The sequence below is a fragment of the Melopsittacus undulatus genome, chromosome 2 (assembly GCF_012275295.1).
Source record: "Melopsittacus undulatus isolate bMelUnd1 chromosome 2, bMelUnd1.mat.Z, whole genome shotgun sequence".
NCBI classification, from domain to species: domain Eukaryota; kingdom Metazoa; phylum Chordata; class Aves; order Psittaciformes; family Psittaculidae; genus Melopsittacus; species Melopsittacus undulatus.
The window spans coordinates 87,640,321-87,659,529 of record NC_047528.1 but is presented as its reverse complement, the minus strand read 5'-3'; the positions used below and the strand labels follow the sequence as shown (position 1 = coordinate 87,659,529).

At 36.6% G+C, this 19,209-nt stretch overlaps 1 protein-coding gene across 11 annotated transcripts in view; it reads right to left on the bottom strand.

The window, feature by feature from the left end:
• KDM6A (lysine demethylase 6A) overlaps positions 1-19,209 on the bottom strand; it is a 157,030-nt gene that overhangs the window by 92,018 nt on the left and 45,803 nt on the right. For all 11 annotated transcript variants that reach the window (XR_004549424.1, XR_004549425.1, XR_004549426.1 and 8 more), the window contains one exon: positions 14,752-14,801. Coding sequence is in view for 5 of the 11 variants with exons in the window: in XM_034060174.1 (XP_033916065.1) it covers positions 14,752-14,801 (50 nt within the window). In the remaining 6 variants the exon portion in view is untranslated. The remainder of the gene's footprint in view (positions 1-14,751; positions 14,802-19,209) is intronic.

Genomic DNA, 19,209 nt, shown 5'->3' with positions numbered 1-19,209 from the left:
TAGGAAGTTTGGGCTATATTTAATTGCTAAACATGGTAACTAACTGATTCTGTATGAACTGGTAGATATATTCTACTTCTTGATATCTCTTATAATTTCACAGTATAATAGCTATGCCTCTCAATCGTTTTTAAGCCTTTTCGCACCCTCACTGTGACAGCCTTCAACTTTTCAGGCCTACAATTCAGATCCTTTTCAGTAAAACAAAGAGAATCCTCAGGCTATCACCCTGCTTCAGCCCTCCCCAAATCCCTTAGAGAACTCTGCTGTCTGTGCAATATGCCTGTCATGAAAGGAGTAAAACAGAAAATTCCACTTTATTTACTTTCATGTCAGTGAAGTGGGAGCTTCTACACCTAGAATTTTGAGCAATCTGACTTTATGAGAGCCATGTCTTAAGATTCTTCTTGCGTATGGCCGCTCTCCATTCTCTTTTTTCCAAAAGCAAAATCTACCAAAGTGACTCGGGAGAAGAGGTACACTTCTGGATTTATATTGGTCTGATAACCCAGACCAATGAATTGCTGTTCACCTCACATTGAATGACAAAGCACAGAGATGGGAAACTTTGTTCCACACAAGACAAAGTAATCCTTTGTTGACATGGCAGATCGCATTCTTCCCAATGATTAAGAAACTGTCCCACCTTCTTTTCACAGCCAGAACAGATGAGTCACCATGGAATGGAACAGTGCTTCAAGACACTGCTCCAATACAATTCACTGTGCTCCAGCCAGGTAACAAAGCCAAGTCCTACCCCTGTTACTTGCTCCCTGAACTTGAATCATCAAAGTATCTCAAGACACACACATCTCCAAGTTTGTATGTACAAGCTGTAAGACTAAGAATATATAATGAAAACTAGAATCCCAGGAAAACATAAAAAACCAAGTTTATGGAGGTTAGCTACCAGGGAACATGGAAAGATGCCACATGGATTTGGAATTACAACACATCTACATAAAATACCAGAATGGGGGAGGGGGAAAGGGGTGGAAGGAGATGTAGCTTATAACTAAAAAAAAAAAAAAAAAAAAAAAAACACCAAAGAAACAAACAAAAACCAAAATGGGAAAAAAACACCAACCCAACATTTAAGTTTTGCTCTTTCTAGAGTAATTTTTATTTTGGACTAATTTTCCAACACAGCGTTCAACATCCATTCTTAGTTCAAGACTAGCTGCCTGTGGCATCAGTCATCTGGGTTTGTCTTGATCTCAGAAGTGACATTCTTCATCTGTTTGCTTCAGTTTTCTCATTACTCAAAGCCAAGGTGAGAAAAATTCTCCAGCAAGGAGTGCCTACATGTTCTCTTTCTATAAAAGCCAGGGTTACAGGCACTGCAATCAAGGAGAGACTTCCAAGGTATCTGTCTGACATCAGTGTAAAGGGAAGAAAGTTTAGGAAAGAAAAATGCTGACATGCCTCTAAAAAGCATACTGAGTGAAATGGTACTGCCTTCAAGACAAGCTTTTCTTCAGATCTTACTTAGAAGTTCCAGACAGATAGAGGGCTCTGTTTGCCTAGATTTGGAGATCAGAACAGAAATTAGATGGGATTATAATACTCCATTATGAACTAGATGGGTGATTTAACTTATTTTTATGGATTTCAAACAGAAAGAGAACTGACTAAAGTGTACTGAAATTCTTGTATAGCTCCACAGAATAATCGTACTGTAGACAACATCCAATGATTGCATTTAATCAGAAAATTATCTTTCTTCTCCAAAAAGTAAAGACTATGTCACTAAATGGAAACATAACTCCAAGTAAGTCACCCTGGAGGGAGGGAGCAGGCTATGATACAGCAGTAACATTTAACTTTCCAAACACTGCTGCTGAAGTTACTACCAAGAGTAACTTCATTTACTTCTCTATCATTATTTTAAGCCTTCCCCTCCCATGAATACCCTCACAATCTCCAGTGATTTGTGGTTCAGAGATTTCTAAAGCCAGACAAAATGTCTTCATATTTAATTGCTCTTAATGGATTTTCCTTCCCTGGATATGCCCAATTGCTTTTCGAAACCATTAAAACGTTGTGAGTCTGCAGCATTCTGCAAAACTGATGCAACTTCCTATACAACCAGTGAAATGAAAACTGGAAGATGTAGTACACATGAATTTCCTGCAGCAGTTGACAAGAGAGAAGAAAATTGCAGCAGCAGCGCTATCCCCTTTCTCTGTCACCACTGTGGGTTTTCATCCTCTAGCCATAATGAAAACAACAATTAGGAGTAAGAACCAGTTTATCTTCCTCTTTTCTAAGTTCAAGCTAACTGCACATGACAATCTCTGCTTCCTGCCTCCCCCCCCTTCTTGAACCATCTCCCCTTCTACAGTGCTTACGGGGACTGGATTCAGATTTTTCAGCTTACTTTTTTTCAGAAAAAGTTTACAAATTTCTGATTACACCATTAAGATAGCTGGGAATCGATCTGTGTCTGACCCCAAGAGTCCAACAGGTGCATGCATGACATGGATCCCAATCCATGGAAGAAGAAAAAGCAGTAATGCAAATACTTTCAAAAAACACATTAGACAGCATCAGTATAGTTATGGTGCCTGGCAATACAGTTTTATTGCTGTTTTTCTGATGAATCTGAGAATTCACAAAGAAAAAGCTAGAATAATGCCTGCGATAAGAAAAACACTAAGTAAAAATCTAATCCAGAAAGAAAAGACTGAATGAGGAAACCAAGAACAATTGCTTCATTTTTTTTTTGGCTTGTAATACCAGATAAAACATAACTGAGGAACTTTTTAGCCTTGCAGAACAAAGACTAGGCTGGGAAAGCAGAAAACAGGGTGGAAGGTCTTTCTCTATAGAAGAGATAATTCTCCCATATCTCAGATGCTGGATCTCTCATGAGTATCATTCTTTGATGAGAAATTAGATGAGAAAAATGGCACAGCATGAAGAACAGAAGTTACGAGTTCTGAGTTATCCCTGAGAAGTTAGGAGGGATAACTGGTATAAAATGACACTGCACAGTGACTTAGGAATTAGTGCCAAATATTTTGAATACAGCAGCCCAGAGAAGTGGCTGAGGCTGACAAGTTAATATTTTTCCAAGCTAGTATTTGGTTCTGCGTGCTTTCCTAATTACCACAGACCTGCAAGCTGTATAGGAACAGGTAATTAGCTGCAGGTTTTCCATGCAGCTACAGACTTTCTCAGCATATATTTAGATTTTCTTGAGGTTATCTAAACTCCCGAGGTTTTTTTTGTTTGCTGCTAGTATGCTTTAGCATTTGAATTTCCAGTGTTCTTTCAGCACCTGGCCTTCCCTTCAGTGAAGGTGGTTTCAGCACCAATCTTCACCTGATACACTCCACAAAGGCAAGCAGACACCAGAAATTACTTCTTGCTACACCTTTACACAAGTAAACGTAAGAAGCAGAACTGATTTCTATTTCTCCTCCAAATAGTCATCTTTGTAAGGGTGCTTTACAGGGCAGAGCAAATTTATGCTCAAACACGCAAAACATTTTAAATTATTTGCCTTTTCTTCTGAGCATAAGTTTACTAGCTTCACACAACCTACTTGTAGGGTCTTTAAGAAAGAGACACAAGTTCTATGCCTTCCCATCCTCCCACCTTCTCCATCTATTTGTACTAGAACCACTCGCACTTCAACCACTCCTACCTTACCCTTCCCCACCACACAGAAAAGACTGCATCTGTAACCCTGGGTAAAGGAGGGGATGCAGAATGCAGCAGCAGAAATGCTTAGTGAGGTATATGCTAAAGCAGTTTTAAAAAAAAACAAAGAACTCAAATATCAGTTCTGGAGAGAGCAATAAAGTTAAATATATATATTTATATGTATATTATATATTTATATATATATATAAAAATATGTATTTATATATATATAATATATTTTATATATATATATACGGACAATAAAACAATTATTTGCTTCCAAAACTAAGCAAGTATTTAATCTTTTCAAGAATGAACCTTAAAATGCAAAAGATTCATTTCTGAAGAAAAGCAATGCCACTCATTCATGAGACAGCATCTCCTTACAGCTTATAATCAAACTGGAATCTACAAAACACAAATAAGAAAAACAGGGTGGTGAGCTTTAACTTTTTCCATGCAACAGAATAGCAATCATATGGAACAAAAGTAACTGATGCAAACAACAGAATACCTCTGAAAAAACAAGAATCGCATCCATTGTCAATATGGTTGTTTATATTTAGAAGAAACATTTGGCCATTCAATATTGACATTCAAATAATATTCTTGCACACTGAAGATGTGTTCTCTGTTCAAGTCAGAACTGTTCTACTCAACTAAATATGCCTCTCCCAAAAATCTGAATTGATGAGATTTTCCACTGTCACACTTCAGCATGTCTCATATTTTAGCATCCTGCATTCTCATCACAAGGACTGATGAAAGGAAGCATGCTATTATTCTAAGTACTAGTAGATGAAGGATGACAGGTTTTTATTCTGCACAAAGGAGACTTCTGCAAATAGGAGAATTTAACATGCATTAAAAGCTTTTCTGAAGAGACTTTTCCATCAACCCTGATGATACTTATGATATTTCCACCCAGAGTATCTGGATTTTTAAACACAGATCATTACATACTGGGGGACAAGCAGAGTGTCCCTGCTGAATTTCCACAGTGAAACACCACTACTAGAAAATGTCATGAAGATTGTTTGGAAACAGATTCCGTGTCCAGGGCCAGGTGGGAGTGTTTCCTCTGAGGCTCTGTCTTGTCTTCTCCTGCCCCAAGCACAATTTTCCATCTTTTTCCTCTTTTTCCTCTTTTTCCATTAATTTTCTGAGTTTATTACAGATTTGCCAGAGTTTTGAGTTCCTATAAATCCACTGATTAAAAGGGATGAGTGGCTTAACGAATAAATACACATCGGAAAAAAAAATTTAAAACTGCAGACATTGCAATAAAAACCTTTTTCTAATTTAGTGGAAATGCAAAATATTTCTAATCAAATAGAAACATACATGGTTCCTTAAAAATACCTAATCCTTCTTGTGACCCAAACAGGTACATGGCTTATACATGCAGAGGAGGATTCCTCTATTTTGTATGACAGTTAATAAAAAGAGATATGAAAAAAGAGGCAATTTATCAAATTTATCTGGAGGTCAAAGGCAACGTCAAAATTTATTAGCTGAATTGGTCAGTCTCATTCTTTTTAAGATTTTACACCTACTCTTGATTCCTTTCAAGAAGAGGGAGTATACCATCCTGCCATAATTTCATTAGATACATCATCTAATAATAGATTTATTTACTAGAACCTTGTTTGATTTTACTGTACACAGAATTGGACAGGCTGCATTATTTGTTTGTATTAACAATAGTAAAAACCAGCATCTGCTTCTTTGTCACAGGATAACCCAACAATTTCCTGTGATTTAGTCAACAGAAGGATAGAATTTTAGACATGCACACACACCCTAGAATGCACAAAACCCCAAAACTGTAAAACTCTTAAGATTTATTACCCTTTAAGAAACATCGGGATAAATGTATCCTCTATTCTAAACCAGGGATCACTTGGGCTTTAATCTAATTAATAGTATGAAATTCAACACATTTTTTCTTTACTTTCTAGGTGGCATTCATTTAACATGTTTCGGGGGGGGGGGGGGGGGAAACAATAAAGTATACTTCCTTCAACTTCTCTGCTTTACAGAACATTTATTTTCAGCACCCAACATTAAAAGACCTTTTTCTGAAACCCAAGTACAGTTGTTCTTTTCCTGAAACCCAAATATAGTTGTTCATTTCCTCTATTATTTGTGTATTTTACAGATGGACCAGGTGTTACTGGTAATACAATCCTAAGTACCTTTCCAGCATTCCAGTTTCTTTTTAGTAATATTTTTTTCCTGAAATATTTTGAAAGCTTACACCATTTTTTCACACTTAGACAGAATTGCAGTTAGTACCCACAGTTTGCATTTAAGAAACTTGATTTTTTAACATCACGCTAACTGATCACATCTATGGGATACTGTAAATTAGGTTATTTCAGCATTTCCAAAGCTACCAAGTGTTCATAAATTTAGGCCTTCAATTTAGCAATCTTTGTACCACAAATTCCTCCTAGATCTTGTTCTTTTAACAACTCTATCTTTTCAAGTATCTTCTCATATGCAATTTCTATCGATCATGAACATACTGAAAAAACAAGTTCATGATCTAAATGTATTAATAACTTTTAAAAATTTCTGGAGAAACAGATATTGCTGGCTATGTGCTTTGTTATAGGATTTTTTACTGTTTTTTCTTTAAAAGTTACTTTGATGATGCTATATCAATTTCTCCTCCTCTTCATTTTTTTTTGTTTTACCAGTATTTCTTGGGATCAAAGTGACAAGTTTTCACCAACATAGTTACTCTTATATACACTGTGGCCCAAAAAAATAAATATTGTGGAAAATACGTCCTCAGTTGTTTTTCATCAGCAGTTCAGTAAAATACTTCATGCAATTGCTAGATCCTTTGTTCTGTTTTCCTGAAAAAAAACCTTTATTTTGTGACAGAAAAGTTATCATCAGCTGCAATAACAGCTATACATTAAAAATCTTCATTGTTTAATTCGTAAGAGTGGAATTTCCATCATTTTAAATCCCTCCTCCCCTTGCTATGGACTCTCCAGGAAGTTCAGGACAGAAAGCTAATTCCTATCAACTGAAGCCCCATTACTGTAATTTCCTCTACTCTTTAACATACCCGATTTTTATTACATACTTCTCTTGCTTCCCAAGTGAGCCTCGGTGCTTCTCAGTCTACCTTTTTCTGTCTTCCTCAAAATAGACGACATCCTGGTCAGTTGAAGAGTGATACTGTGCTCCTCACCTGAACAGTTACTTCCTCAGACTTCTTCTTTGGTGAATGTACGACAGAGGTTGCTCTTGAGGAGAAAGCTGGCAGAAGTCTCCCTTCAGTCCTCCTGCAGTCCACTCCTGTATTATTCCATATATACCTTCCTCTCTTATTTTCATATTCTCTTCACCTTAAAAGTTTGTTTTTAATTCTCTCATCTTCTTTACGTTCAAATTCTCAGCAGGGCCACAATCTTCCTTCCCCCACTCCGTATGATTCTTCCTCAGCTTCTCTTCCTCATATTATTTGTTCAGTCTCACTTGGTCTTAAAGTTCTTTCTCTCCTCAGCTTCCTTCCTCCTCTTACGTTCTTTTTCTGGGCATAATAGCTTGCCATCCTATATTATAATGCTTTATCAGACTGAGACTGTATTTCTAGACTGCTTTCCACAATACAGTCTCCTGAAAATACTTATCCCATTAAATACCATAAAAATATTTTTAACTCCATTACGAAGACCTACTATCTTCAGCATTGAAAAATCAGGATATTCAAACTGATCTCTATTTTATATTTGTTGTTCCGTAACACATGGTAATATCATGTTTCTCTCCCTCTTTGTCTCCAATACGTCCTTGAAAAAAACTGTATTTCATGCCTTCTCAGAACATGCCCAGAATGTCTTCATCAAAAGCCTTCTAGTGAAAGGAATGCAATCTAAAACCTGTTGTTTTAGTCAAACATGAGCAGTGGTACAGAACCCTACTGCTGCACGGATGACCATTTTATTTTCAGACAGAAGTAAAAAGCATATAGAAGGTATTAACAGTATTATTTTTAATGCCTTCCAGAGCAGTTGAATCTTAATTTGATTTCTGGCTTAATTTTTCACTTTCTGATTCTCCTTTTCCTCTGAAATTTCTATTTATTCTATTCTTATAATTTTTATTTTATTTTGCAAATATATTCTGAATTGGAGGTTTTCAACTTATCCATCTTTATGTAACCTACCATATCTCCCCATTACTTCTGTAAAGCCCTTAATTAATGTCAACAAATGCCACCTTCAGCAAGGGTTTTTGAAACTTGCTTTCTTGACCCAAGTCTTCTTCTGACCGCTTTTCTGATAATGTCTCCTCTGATCAAGGGGGCTGCTTGTCTTTCTGCTGTTCTTGTACATGCCCTATGTTGCTACATAGCAATAATTTATATTAAAGGTTTTTTGTATCATTTTAAAATTTTGTTCTCTGAGGACTCTTCCAGGGAAATTTGTCTGTCTCCTTTATATGGGACATCCATTCTCTCAAAAATAGAAAGTTTCAAAAAAACAAAACCAAAAAAACAAACACCCCCAACCTACCCCCCCAAAAAAAAAGCTTGAATAAAAAGCAGCTCTCACTCTACTGCCTTCTCTTTCTTCTACTTTCGTTTCAGGGAGGTCTGCTCCAGCAATTGCTACTGATCCTGTACCACTGTACTGTCTCAATTAAACCTAGCATTTATATCCAATTAAAACCAATAATGGAAATTATGATGAATTCTGTCTAAAAACACTACTCAGTATTTTGAGGTTACTGCAGAAAATAAAACAGTTGTGACTCAATGAAGTGGAAAATTGCTGTCTTATAACAGTTCCTCTAAGGTGCAAAATGTTCTCACCGCTTTCGCTGTTATCAGTACGTCTAGTAATTGCTTTTTGTCCAGCTATTTTAAAGAGGGAAACAGACTTACAGTCTGGAGAAAAAGAGACAGCAAAAAATACAAAACTAAAGTAGTAATGTTTTTATAATTGTTTTCATATTTTATAGCATTAGGAGTACATACAAAAAAAAAAACCCAAACATTTGGGCTATCAAGATGAAAAAGGTAGAAAGAGATTAAAAGAAGCCGCATAAAAATATTAAAACAAGCAACAGGTCACATTTAAAAAACAAACACTCATGGCCTTTCATTACTTAAGTTCTTTGGGGGAAAAAAAAGCCTTACTACTAATTAAAAGTGGTTTAGAGCCATAGGGTTAAGAATACTCCTAGCAACATTTCTACATAGGTTTAATTATAAAACAGCACTGTGAAAAATTACCTGATACAAAATTACACTTTAGGTCTATATAAGTAGGAATGTTATAAAATCAATTTTTCTAACAAACAACTCAATGTTGTAGACTAAGATCACATCCTTCTTCCATGACTAGCACACACATATACAGCTGCATTTTGCTGGGGTTTCAATTTGGAGTTTTTTGGTTTTATTTAATACTTCTGCATGGTTTTGGATTCTCCTCAGTTTTATGAAGACTTTCTGGGAAAAGTGAGAGGAAATTATGTTATTTGCAAACATATAACCAAAATTAAATTTCTAAGAATTATTTATTTTAAAAGACAAATATGAAGAAGATCTGAGACAAGTATCTGAACTCAGTAATTCTCATGTCTAATAAACACGTGCAGGAGGTACCAAATAGGTGCTTTCCAGAACTAGACTGATACCTTGCTGCAAAACAGCTATGGGATTTATTCCCCCTTCCCCACTTCAATTTTTTTCTTTTTTTAAACAAGACCATTTGGTCTTTTACAGTATAGCCATGCAATTGTAAATTCAGTTTGTACCTGTCCTAGACCCAGATAGTCTTAAAATCCACTGGAACATTTTCAAATGTTTTTGAAATCCCCTGTTGAGTTTTACTAAACTTCTTTGATGTTTTCACCCTGACCACATAAATGACATCTTTATTGAAAAGAAAGGTGATTAGGACCATTTTCATAACAATGAAATAAAGAGTGCCCATCAGATTTACTTTTCTTCTAGGAAACTTTCCAAAGTCAACACCTAACAAGAATTGTGTCTCTGAACCCATGCTGGAGGATGTAACTCACTAATTACATGCTCTTCAAACATTTCAAGGAACATTCACATTTTCTGACCAATCCATTCCAAACATTTCTCCATAAAGTGATAGTTTCTTTTCTGTTTAAGGCATCCGCAATCTAAGTTCTATTACCGTAGTTCACAGTAGTCTTCCTTGATATGGGAGTAGCTAATTTGCACAGTAACTTCCATCATTTTAAAATTCACTTAAAATGCATCTCTAAACACTGTGCCCTGGCAACCCTCCAACTTATTCACATATAGATAGAAATATTTAAGTATTTGTGCACCCTCCATTACTCAGATGAAACACAGCTTTTTATAGAAATTCTTGAAGACAGACAGGATACAGTGATGAATTAACACACTCAGATTTAAAGTACAATGGCAGTACTGTCCTCATGCTCCTTATAACTAGCCCACAGTCCCCTGGATTTTACTAAAATCCTGTCTAGAAAGCTACCTATTCATTCCACAGCCACAGAGATTTCAGTATGGGTAACATGAAAACACTGCAGAGAATCAGCATATGGAACCTCAGTTCTCCTTAATATACTCATACCAAAAAAAACTATTTATTCAAATTCTCTGTTGCAAAAACCTACAGGTTCACAATTTCTAACTGTCAATATGTGAACACTCACCTACCTGCAAAAGGCCAAATACATACTATATAATCAAAACTATCAAACCACATAAGGGCTGCAGTAGCAGTGTTATGCCAAAGCAGAGATCTAATCAAAGTATCAGACAACCATGTTCTTCTCAAATACCCTCTTGTGAATCACTCTAGTGAGCACTGAAACCTCTTGTAGCCCTATATCCATGGAGGAAGGTTTCTAGGTCTCCCCTGCCCTGGGCAATCACATCAGTATGACAGATCTAGATGTTTCATACTCAATTCACTCATGTAATGAAATTTCTGTTATAACAGCCCTAGCCAAACCCAGACATTATATAAAAGCGTTCAGTACAATCAACTGCATTAGAATACAACCACATGAGATGATTAAAATAACTTTTTTTCCAGGTGCCAGATATCTGCCATCAAGTTTGGATAAAATCAAGAATATCTTACTCCTTGCTGAGCTTTTAATCCTGCCTCCTCAGAATATGTCAAAACTGATAACCATGGCAGACACTTACACTTGATGTCGTTATTTTCTCAGTAGCATCAAAATCTACAAACTGCAGTTCTAGCTGTCTCCCTCTCCTGAACTGCCCTTCCTATCCATTCATCCCCCACAGTCCTCCTCACCTCCCCCAACATGTTGACATGAGAGTTTTAAAAAGAAATCAGAATGAAGTACATTGCACAGAAGGGAGATTTATTTTAGCATAGGCACATAAGAAGCAGCAGCATTGAGAAAACTACTTGAATGCAAGAACTCTATCAAGTTATCTCAGCTTTTATCCAAGTTGATGTATTTACTTTGTAAGATCTCAAGTCAAATATTTTTTTTTTAAACACAGACTTAAGGTACCACAGCACCTGTGCAGAATAAAAATTGCAGACACTATATAATTTTACAGGACATTTTATGTGGATCTGTGGGAGCCCAAAGACATTACTGCAAAAAGTGTTCTATTTAGGAACATGCGACATAATGCAAGCTCACTCTTTCAAAACTATCAGTATAGGTATTACTTCTTTGAATGAAAGTAATGTCTCAGAGAGAAGTACTGATGTGGTAAATGGCAAAATACAGCATCTTCCTAACCTTTCACACCTACTTCCATCACTATAACTCACACCCAGAATATATTTTCTGAAGTCTTTTTTTCTTTTTGTTCCACAGGATCAACAAAATGCTTAGTCTATTGCCAACAACCCATGCGCCAAATTCTGACAGAAAACAACCTGTTGCAAAATTCAAACCATCAGAAAATTCTATTAAAAAAAGCAAGTAGAAAGCTTTTCTTCATGAAAGGAGATGAACTGCAGAATGAATACCTTATAATGAACAATGGATGAAAATAATGCTCAATTACTAACCTCATGCAACAGCAAAAACCCAAAGTAGCAGAGACTATAAAGACTACATAAGGAGGCCAAACTATACCCAAAGCAACTTAAATACCATAAAATCCTTCTAGAAGTTTTTTTATTTATAAATCAAAGAACATACAGGACACAAGCATGTACATTTGCAGTGCACCGCAGTAAGTAACTTCAGATATGCTGCCTAAAACCATTCATCTCTGGTTTCAAACTTTCCTTATATAATAACCTTGATGTGATTTAGCACTCTCCATCAGCCTCTCAGTTCCCTCACACAGCTCTCCTCACAGCTCATAAATATTACCCTTTCTTCACTCACTTCCCTCCCTTTCTTTACCATGTGATGGTAAATTTACCATGTGATGGTAAATTCCAACTTCATTGATGACATCTAACCCTGGAAGAGCTAGAACTAGGAAATGTGACTTTATTTTTTTTTAGTCATCTGTAGCTCTTTGGTAAAAAAAAAAAGTTAATTGCAAACAATAACAAAACAACATATAAGGGTAACCAATAATATATATACCACAAGCTTACTTATTCTTTACTAGATGGATTTTTACAGACACAAAGCTTTAAAAATAAAAAGAAACAAGAAATCCTCTCAGTTGGGGTAAGGAGAGGAAGACTCTTCTCTAGACTGAAGCTTCCACTGCCAATTCCAGACTAACTTCATCACAGAATCATAGAATAGTTAGGGTTGGAAAGGACCTTAAGATCATGTAGTTCCAACACCCCTGCCATGGGCAGGGACACCTCACACTAAACCATGCCACCCAAGGCTTTGTCATTAATAAGATTAAATATGATTCACCTGTGATTTTTACTGGTTTCAGCAAAAAAGATTTTAACTGAAAACATATTTTTTGGGCTCTTTCAGGCTCTTCTCTGTGCCTATAAAAATGAAAAGAATACCCAAAATTATTATGGAAAAAACCCCAAAACCCTTTGTACGACGTATTTGTAAGGAAGCTCATTAATGAGAACAAGTACCATAGTATCCTCCTCAGGTAAGGCCAATCTTAAGAAAAAATTACCAGGGTTTTGAGTTTGGAGGGGTGGGGAATGGGAATAGGAGGTGTTGGTGACTTCCCCTTCTCCTCATTTTTTTCTTTTTAGAAATCAAAATGCTCTTTTGTCAGCTGCAAACAATTGTTTGAAATAATCTCTGCATGGTAGAACTCTTGAGATACACACAAGAAACAGCTATGTTAGAATATCAGCACACTGCATACAGAATCTGCTTTCAGTAAGTCAAGCATAGACACACATTTTACTGCCACCCATGCTCTCAAAATGGAACTGCAAAACAACCAGAGTTAGCATTTATTTTAATTGCAGATAATATTCTGAGCCATACTGAAACACTCTATGCCTATGGAAATACAGAGAATCATTTACACTTCAGCCCGAGTTCTGAAAATGCAGAGAAATTAATTTAGTAACCATAGAATCATAGAATAGTTAGGGTTGGAAAGGACCTTAAGATCATCTAGTTCCAACCCCCCTGCAATGGGCAGGGACATGTCACACTAAACCATGTCACCCAAGGCTCTGTCCAGCCTGGCCTTGAACACTGCCAGGGATGGAGCATTCACCATTTCCTTGGGCAACCCATTCTAGTACCTCACCACCCTTGCAGTAAAGAACTTCATCCTTACATCCAACCTAAACTTCCCCTGTTTAAGTTTGAACCCGTTACCCGTTGTCCTATCACTACATTCCCTAATGAAGAGTCCCTCTCCCCAGCACCCTTACAGGCCCCTCTTATCACTTCTAATAATGAGCCATTGAAACAAAAGACAGACAAAATAATTCAAGTCACAATCTATTCTGAAATGTTTAACATGGGAAGAGTACAAGCATCAGAAACTATTATAATAAATGTTTAATTAATTGATCAATTTCAACACTCATTTACAGCAATCTAAGTCTCCGAGAGTACACAAGAAGTCAGGATATATGAATGCTTTCACTGCTGTAACTTTTAATCTACAGGGTTATTTCTAAAAAAAACCTACTTCAACCCCAAAATGGCTTGGTGCAAAAATGGCATCATACAACTTCTACTGGAGCCGGGGCTTTGCAAGACAATACGAACAACTTCCCTGAGATCTTCCAATTTGACCTCTCCTTCATATGCCAGAATTCACTTATTTCAGTTCACTCTTTTACACTTTATTTACACTTTCTCCCTTTCCACAACCCAAATGGAAGAAACTGCCACAGGATTTTTCAGAACATACTTAAGAGTCCCTATAAAAAGCAATGAACACAGACTTGTTGTTGCTCTAATGCTTGCATACATCTAGCATTAATATCTTTCCAGAATGAGTCCTCCTTATTCGAATTATGCACTTATACACACTTTTAAGGAAAACAACTATTTGAGACCATACAATTACCTACTGTGCTATATGCTTTCCTGCACCTCTGTCTCAGTCATGAACTTCAAATTATTTCCTACTACAATATAATAATGCTAACTATTTTTGATAATATCACTGTGAGAAATGTCTTCATTTTACTAATCTGAACTCCTGGCACCTCTACACAGACTTACATATAAGAGAGTTCTACTATACAGGATTTTTTTCCCTGTCTTACATAAAAGCATTATCTAAAATACTGAAAGGTACTTCAAACAATCCGGCATCTGCAGAAATAAAAAGCAACCTGAGAACATTTTTCCCAGTACAAGTCCAACGCCTGTGCAGAAGCTTTCAGGTGTCTATGATTCTCTCAATACTCATACATACCCACATATCTATGCTTACATAAGAAAATCTGAATGGATAATAATTTTTAAAAAATCTAAACTGTGTCAAGTTTTGCCATTTCAGCAAGTGGCATGAATATTTATTTCCAATTTTATTTATAACAAATTGTACATATAGGTGAACATTGCCATTAACACTCAATTAATATGCCAAAAATAATTTGTAGGTAAATATTCCAAACTTAAATTGAAATTCATCTTTTTTAGATATTTGATCATTTACAATAACATATTAATTAAAACAAGCAAATAAAAAAGTCAGCATATACAGACCTTCCAGTAGTCAGATTGTAAACTGTAGTACCTCTGGTATGCAGATAATGCTGTAGGAGAGAAAAATGAATGTTGAATTCGTTTGGTTACATTTTCTTTGAAGACAGAAAACCTTAGGACTCAGAATACACAACATTAAAATGATAAATGGTTTAATAAAAGTAACACTGCCACAGTAAGTACACTGTTGTGGGTAATGCATTCCTTGATATTGTAATTTTGTTTTATGAAATGTCAACCCAAAAGTATATTTATTATTAATCTTATGAATGTAAATCAAGCAATATTTTATAGAAAATCTCTAATAAAGAAATCATTTTAAATTTTGGGATTTTCATCCTAGACAAAGCTGTTGTAAGATTTAAAAATTTAATCATGTAGCTCATTTACCATGCTCCCTGATGTCCTGTAATTTCTAAAGAACTGGTGCAGAGGGACATACAAAGAGAAATCAATTTCACATGCCCTTTCATTCAGTAACTAGAGAAACAAAAGCAGGCAGAAAAAAAAGCTTATAGTTTATTCAACATCCAAGACCAAAACTAACCTGGAAAAGACCACTAAGAGTAGCTCTGTTTGGTAGAACAGTAGCTCTACCTGGCAAAATATTTCTCAAATCACCATTCCTGCACTGCTCTTTCCCACTAAAAATTCTGGTTGAATCACCTTGCCCTTATGTTTACAGGCCACATCGGACTGTAATGCAAATGTTACAGTAAGAACAACATTCTTGTAAGAACACTGCACTAGGCACCATCCAAAAAATTAAGAGTTTATTTTTAAATAAAGATTCACTGTGGCAATACCAAGATTTTGATTTTTTAAAGTATCTGCATCTTAAAATGTAAGAATAGTTTCTATACAACATGTATGTTCCAAACAACAAAAGCGGGCAAACTCTGCTTTGAAAAAATACAAGCTCTGAAAAGGTTAAGATAGTAAGAACAATATGTACTTTATGTGCAGGTTCATTTCCTTTAAGTGCCACGGGTAAACAATATCCCCAAACTTTATTACCCTTCTAATGCCTATCTTGCATATTCGTTTCTATAAGCTAACAAAAGTCCTTATGTATAAGCAAAATAAGAACAACATACACATAATGGCATGGCACACAGAGATTTCTCTTCTGAAGAATAGACAGAAGAGTGCAAAGACATACAGAGCCTCACAACCTTGTATTTTTAAATGCCTGACAGATGCTGAATCATGCCCATAAGATGCCCGTCACCACTGGAACTGCTTGTGAAGCCAGCCTCTAATTTTGATGCTCTAAACTGTGATTTATTTACATGTCCAGAGTGAAAAAAACAACAAAAAAAAACAAACAACCCAGAATACTCATCATCCATACGCTATCAACATGCAGTATGTGTAAATGAAATGTATGTAACTTAGTTGAATAAGATCACCTGAAAATCCATCGGGCTAAGCCTTTCAGAACACAATTCCTCCCCCATCCCCCCCACCAAATTTGGCACAATCTGAAGGATGACTGCAGTCTGACAGTGCAATTTTAAGAATGTTATGACTAAGCATATTTCAGTGACATTCTGTAACTGTGTTATAAAGGATGCTCACAATAACACAAAACCTCTTGCCCCAAGTGCTCCTTCTAGATTCACATTCTCCCAGATATCAATGACATAATTTAAAGGCATAATTTAAAATCAAAGGCATAATTTAAAAAACACCAAAACAAACCAAAACCACCAGAAAATCCCAGCAACACTTGAGGCTGCAATATCATTTACACCTTTATTTTTCATCCAAGATTGGTCATCCCAAGGTGAGACAATTCTTATAAAAAAAAAGAAAAAATTCTATGAACTACTGCCCCTCTTTTAACACAGGATCAACTCTCATTTTTACAGACACAATTACTCCATTTCAGTTAAGATGTCCTTTTTTAATGAAATGAGTGCTTTCAAATCACTCCTACTCACACCAGAATTCTGAAACAACCTTCTAATAAGGAGCTTATTACAGAGCTTTTCCAATCTCAAAGTCTGCCACTGAAATTCTTCAATATATGGAACTGCTGCAGGCCAAATACATAGAAAGTTGTTTTTTTTTTCAGCACATCTAGAAAACATATGCCTGGACAAGTCCAGAACAGGACTGAATACCAACAACAGGACAATGTTTCTTGCTTCACTCTCAATTGTATTTATAAATTAACTAGACAACCACAGAAAACTCACTTAAAAGCACAAAGCTGAAAGAGCACATTCAGACATCTAAACCAATACTGGACAAGTGACTCTAGAATTCCTTAAAAAGGTGCTCACAGTTACCTATCTCCATCTTTCTACCCACTATTTCATTACTTACTGTATCAATTTACACTCTTCCTATTAACATCTCTCTCCAAACCCTGGCAATTTACATTATTTACCTAACAGGGAATCCTTAGGATCAGACTGCTGAAAACCTTAAAACCGAGGGGCAGATACAGCATTTACCACCCTACTCTAAATAGGAAGGGGGGTGGTGGCATATGCCCTAAAGCTACACTGTAGCTTTTCAGATCAATCATCATCAGCTACAGTGCCTGAACAGAATAAAATAATTTTTACCTGCCACCACTCTGGGAAGAAAAACACCATCTTTCCATCCAAACAACTGAAATTACTGCACAGCAAGAAACCTCATCAACTCAGGCTCACGTTGGACTCTGCCTTTAAGCCTCTGCCTCCTATGCAGGCCTGACCCTCGCCAAGTTCATACAGTTTCAGTATACTGCTTTCCTATTGCAGGTTTCTACAGCCACCCAGAACTACCGACTTTAACACTGTCAGCCTTTATTATTTGTCATCTAAAAATTTGCCTTCTCCTTTTACTATGACATGGGGTCAAGGGACATCTCATAATCAAGACAGAGACGATACGGGTTTCTTATTCACCTCTGTGTAAGCTTCCTTGATTTCACACAGAGAATACAAATTAGATTTTATGTAATTACCAGTTATGGGGTTTCCAGGTGTTATCTTGTTATTTAATGGTCTGGGTGTTCTTTTAATACACTTAATTTCATAAACAGTAGAACTTTATAAAATACATAATTGTACCAGCAATGCCACAGACAATACAACAGTTTCTCTTCTTATCCAGTCTAAAACTGCAACCTAACAAACAAGGTGAAAATGGGGAGCAAAACGTCTAGACTAAATGACATCCACCTACCCGTCATTTTTAGCACATCTCATCACAATCTAATCACTTTTATGATCTGTCCTAACAAACCTACATTATACTTGAAAAATTAAGAGGCCTTTCAAAGTGATGCAAAAATTAAGCAGTTTCAGCATTTTAGTGCTTGAGTAACAAAAAAGTGAACTAGATGCTGACACCATCTAGTGGCACCTTGCAAGGCTAAATGTGAGTAAGAGATTTTTGGCTTGCTGAGTATTTCAGAAAGTTAAAAGCATTCATTTGATGACATAGTCCTGAAAAGAGAATTTTAAAACAACTCAAAGGTCCCTATTCTTCAACATAAATCAAGAGTTGTTTTCTTAAATAAAAATTAATTTTAATGTTAATTTTTAATCAAGCACTGACATTTCTTAGTGCTTAGCTGAAGTGAAAACAAGCACTTTGATAGAAAAAAAAAGCTGAAGAACTTCACAAGGGAAACAATGAAAGAGTGCATGCATTGCTTTAGAGTGACAATGCTTCCAGGAAAAACAAATCTTCATTAAACACCTAAGAGACACACACAGGTTATGGAACCAGCTTAATACATAGCACAGGTTTTATCCAAAAGTGTTTTAACCTATCAAGATGAACACTACTGGGCCATAAAACTGAAGACATCAAAAGGTGAGGAAACTTCAAGGTTGAGTCAACGGAATTTACTTTCTGCTGGGTCAAGCATGACTGGATACCCAGGCCCAAAGAGTCATGGTGAATGGAAGTAGACCCAGGTGGTGGCTGGTCACAAGTAGTGTTCCCCAGGGCCAGTTCTGTTTAACAATTTTATCGGTGATCTAGATGAGGGGACAGAGTGCACACTCAGTAAAAGTTTGCAAGTAAGACACCAAGTTGGGCAGGAGTGTTGATGTGCTGGAGGGTAGAAAGGCTCTACAGAGGGATGTAGCCAGGCTGAATTGATGGGCTGAGGCCAACTGTATGAGGTTCAGAAAGACCCAGTGATGGCTCCTGCACTTGGGTAACAACCACATGCAATGCCACAGGCCTGGGGAAGAGAGGCTGGAAAGCATCTGGCAGAAAATGACCTGTGGGTGTTGGTCAACAGGCAGCTGAACATGAGCCAGCAGTGGCCCAGGTGGCCAAGAAGGCCAACAGCATCATGCCTTGTATCAGAAACAGTGTGGTCAACAGGGCCAGGGCAGCAACTGTCCCCCTGTACTCAGCACTGGTGAATCCACACCTGAAATACAGTATTCAGCTTTGGGTCTGTCATGACAAGTCAGACACTGAGATGCTGGCGCATGT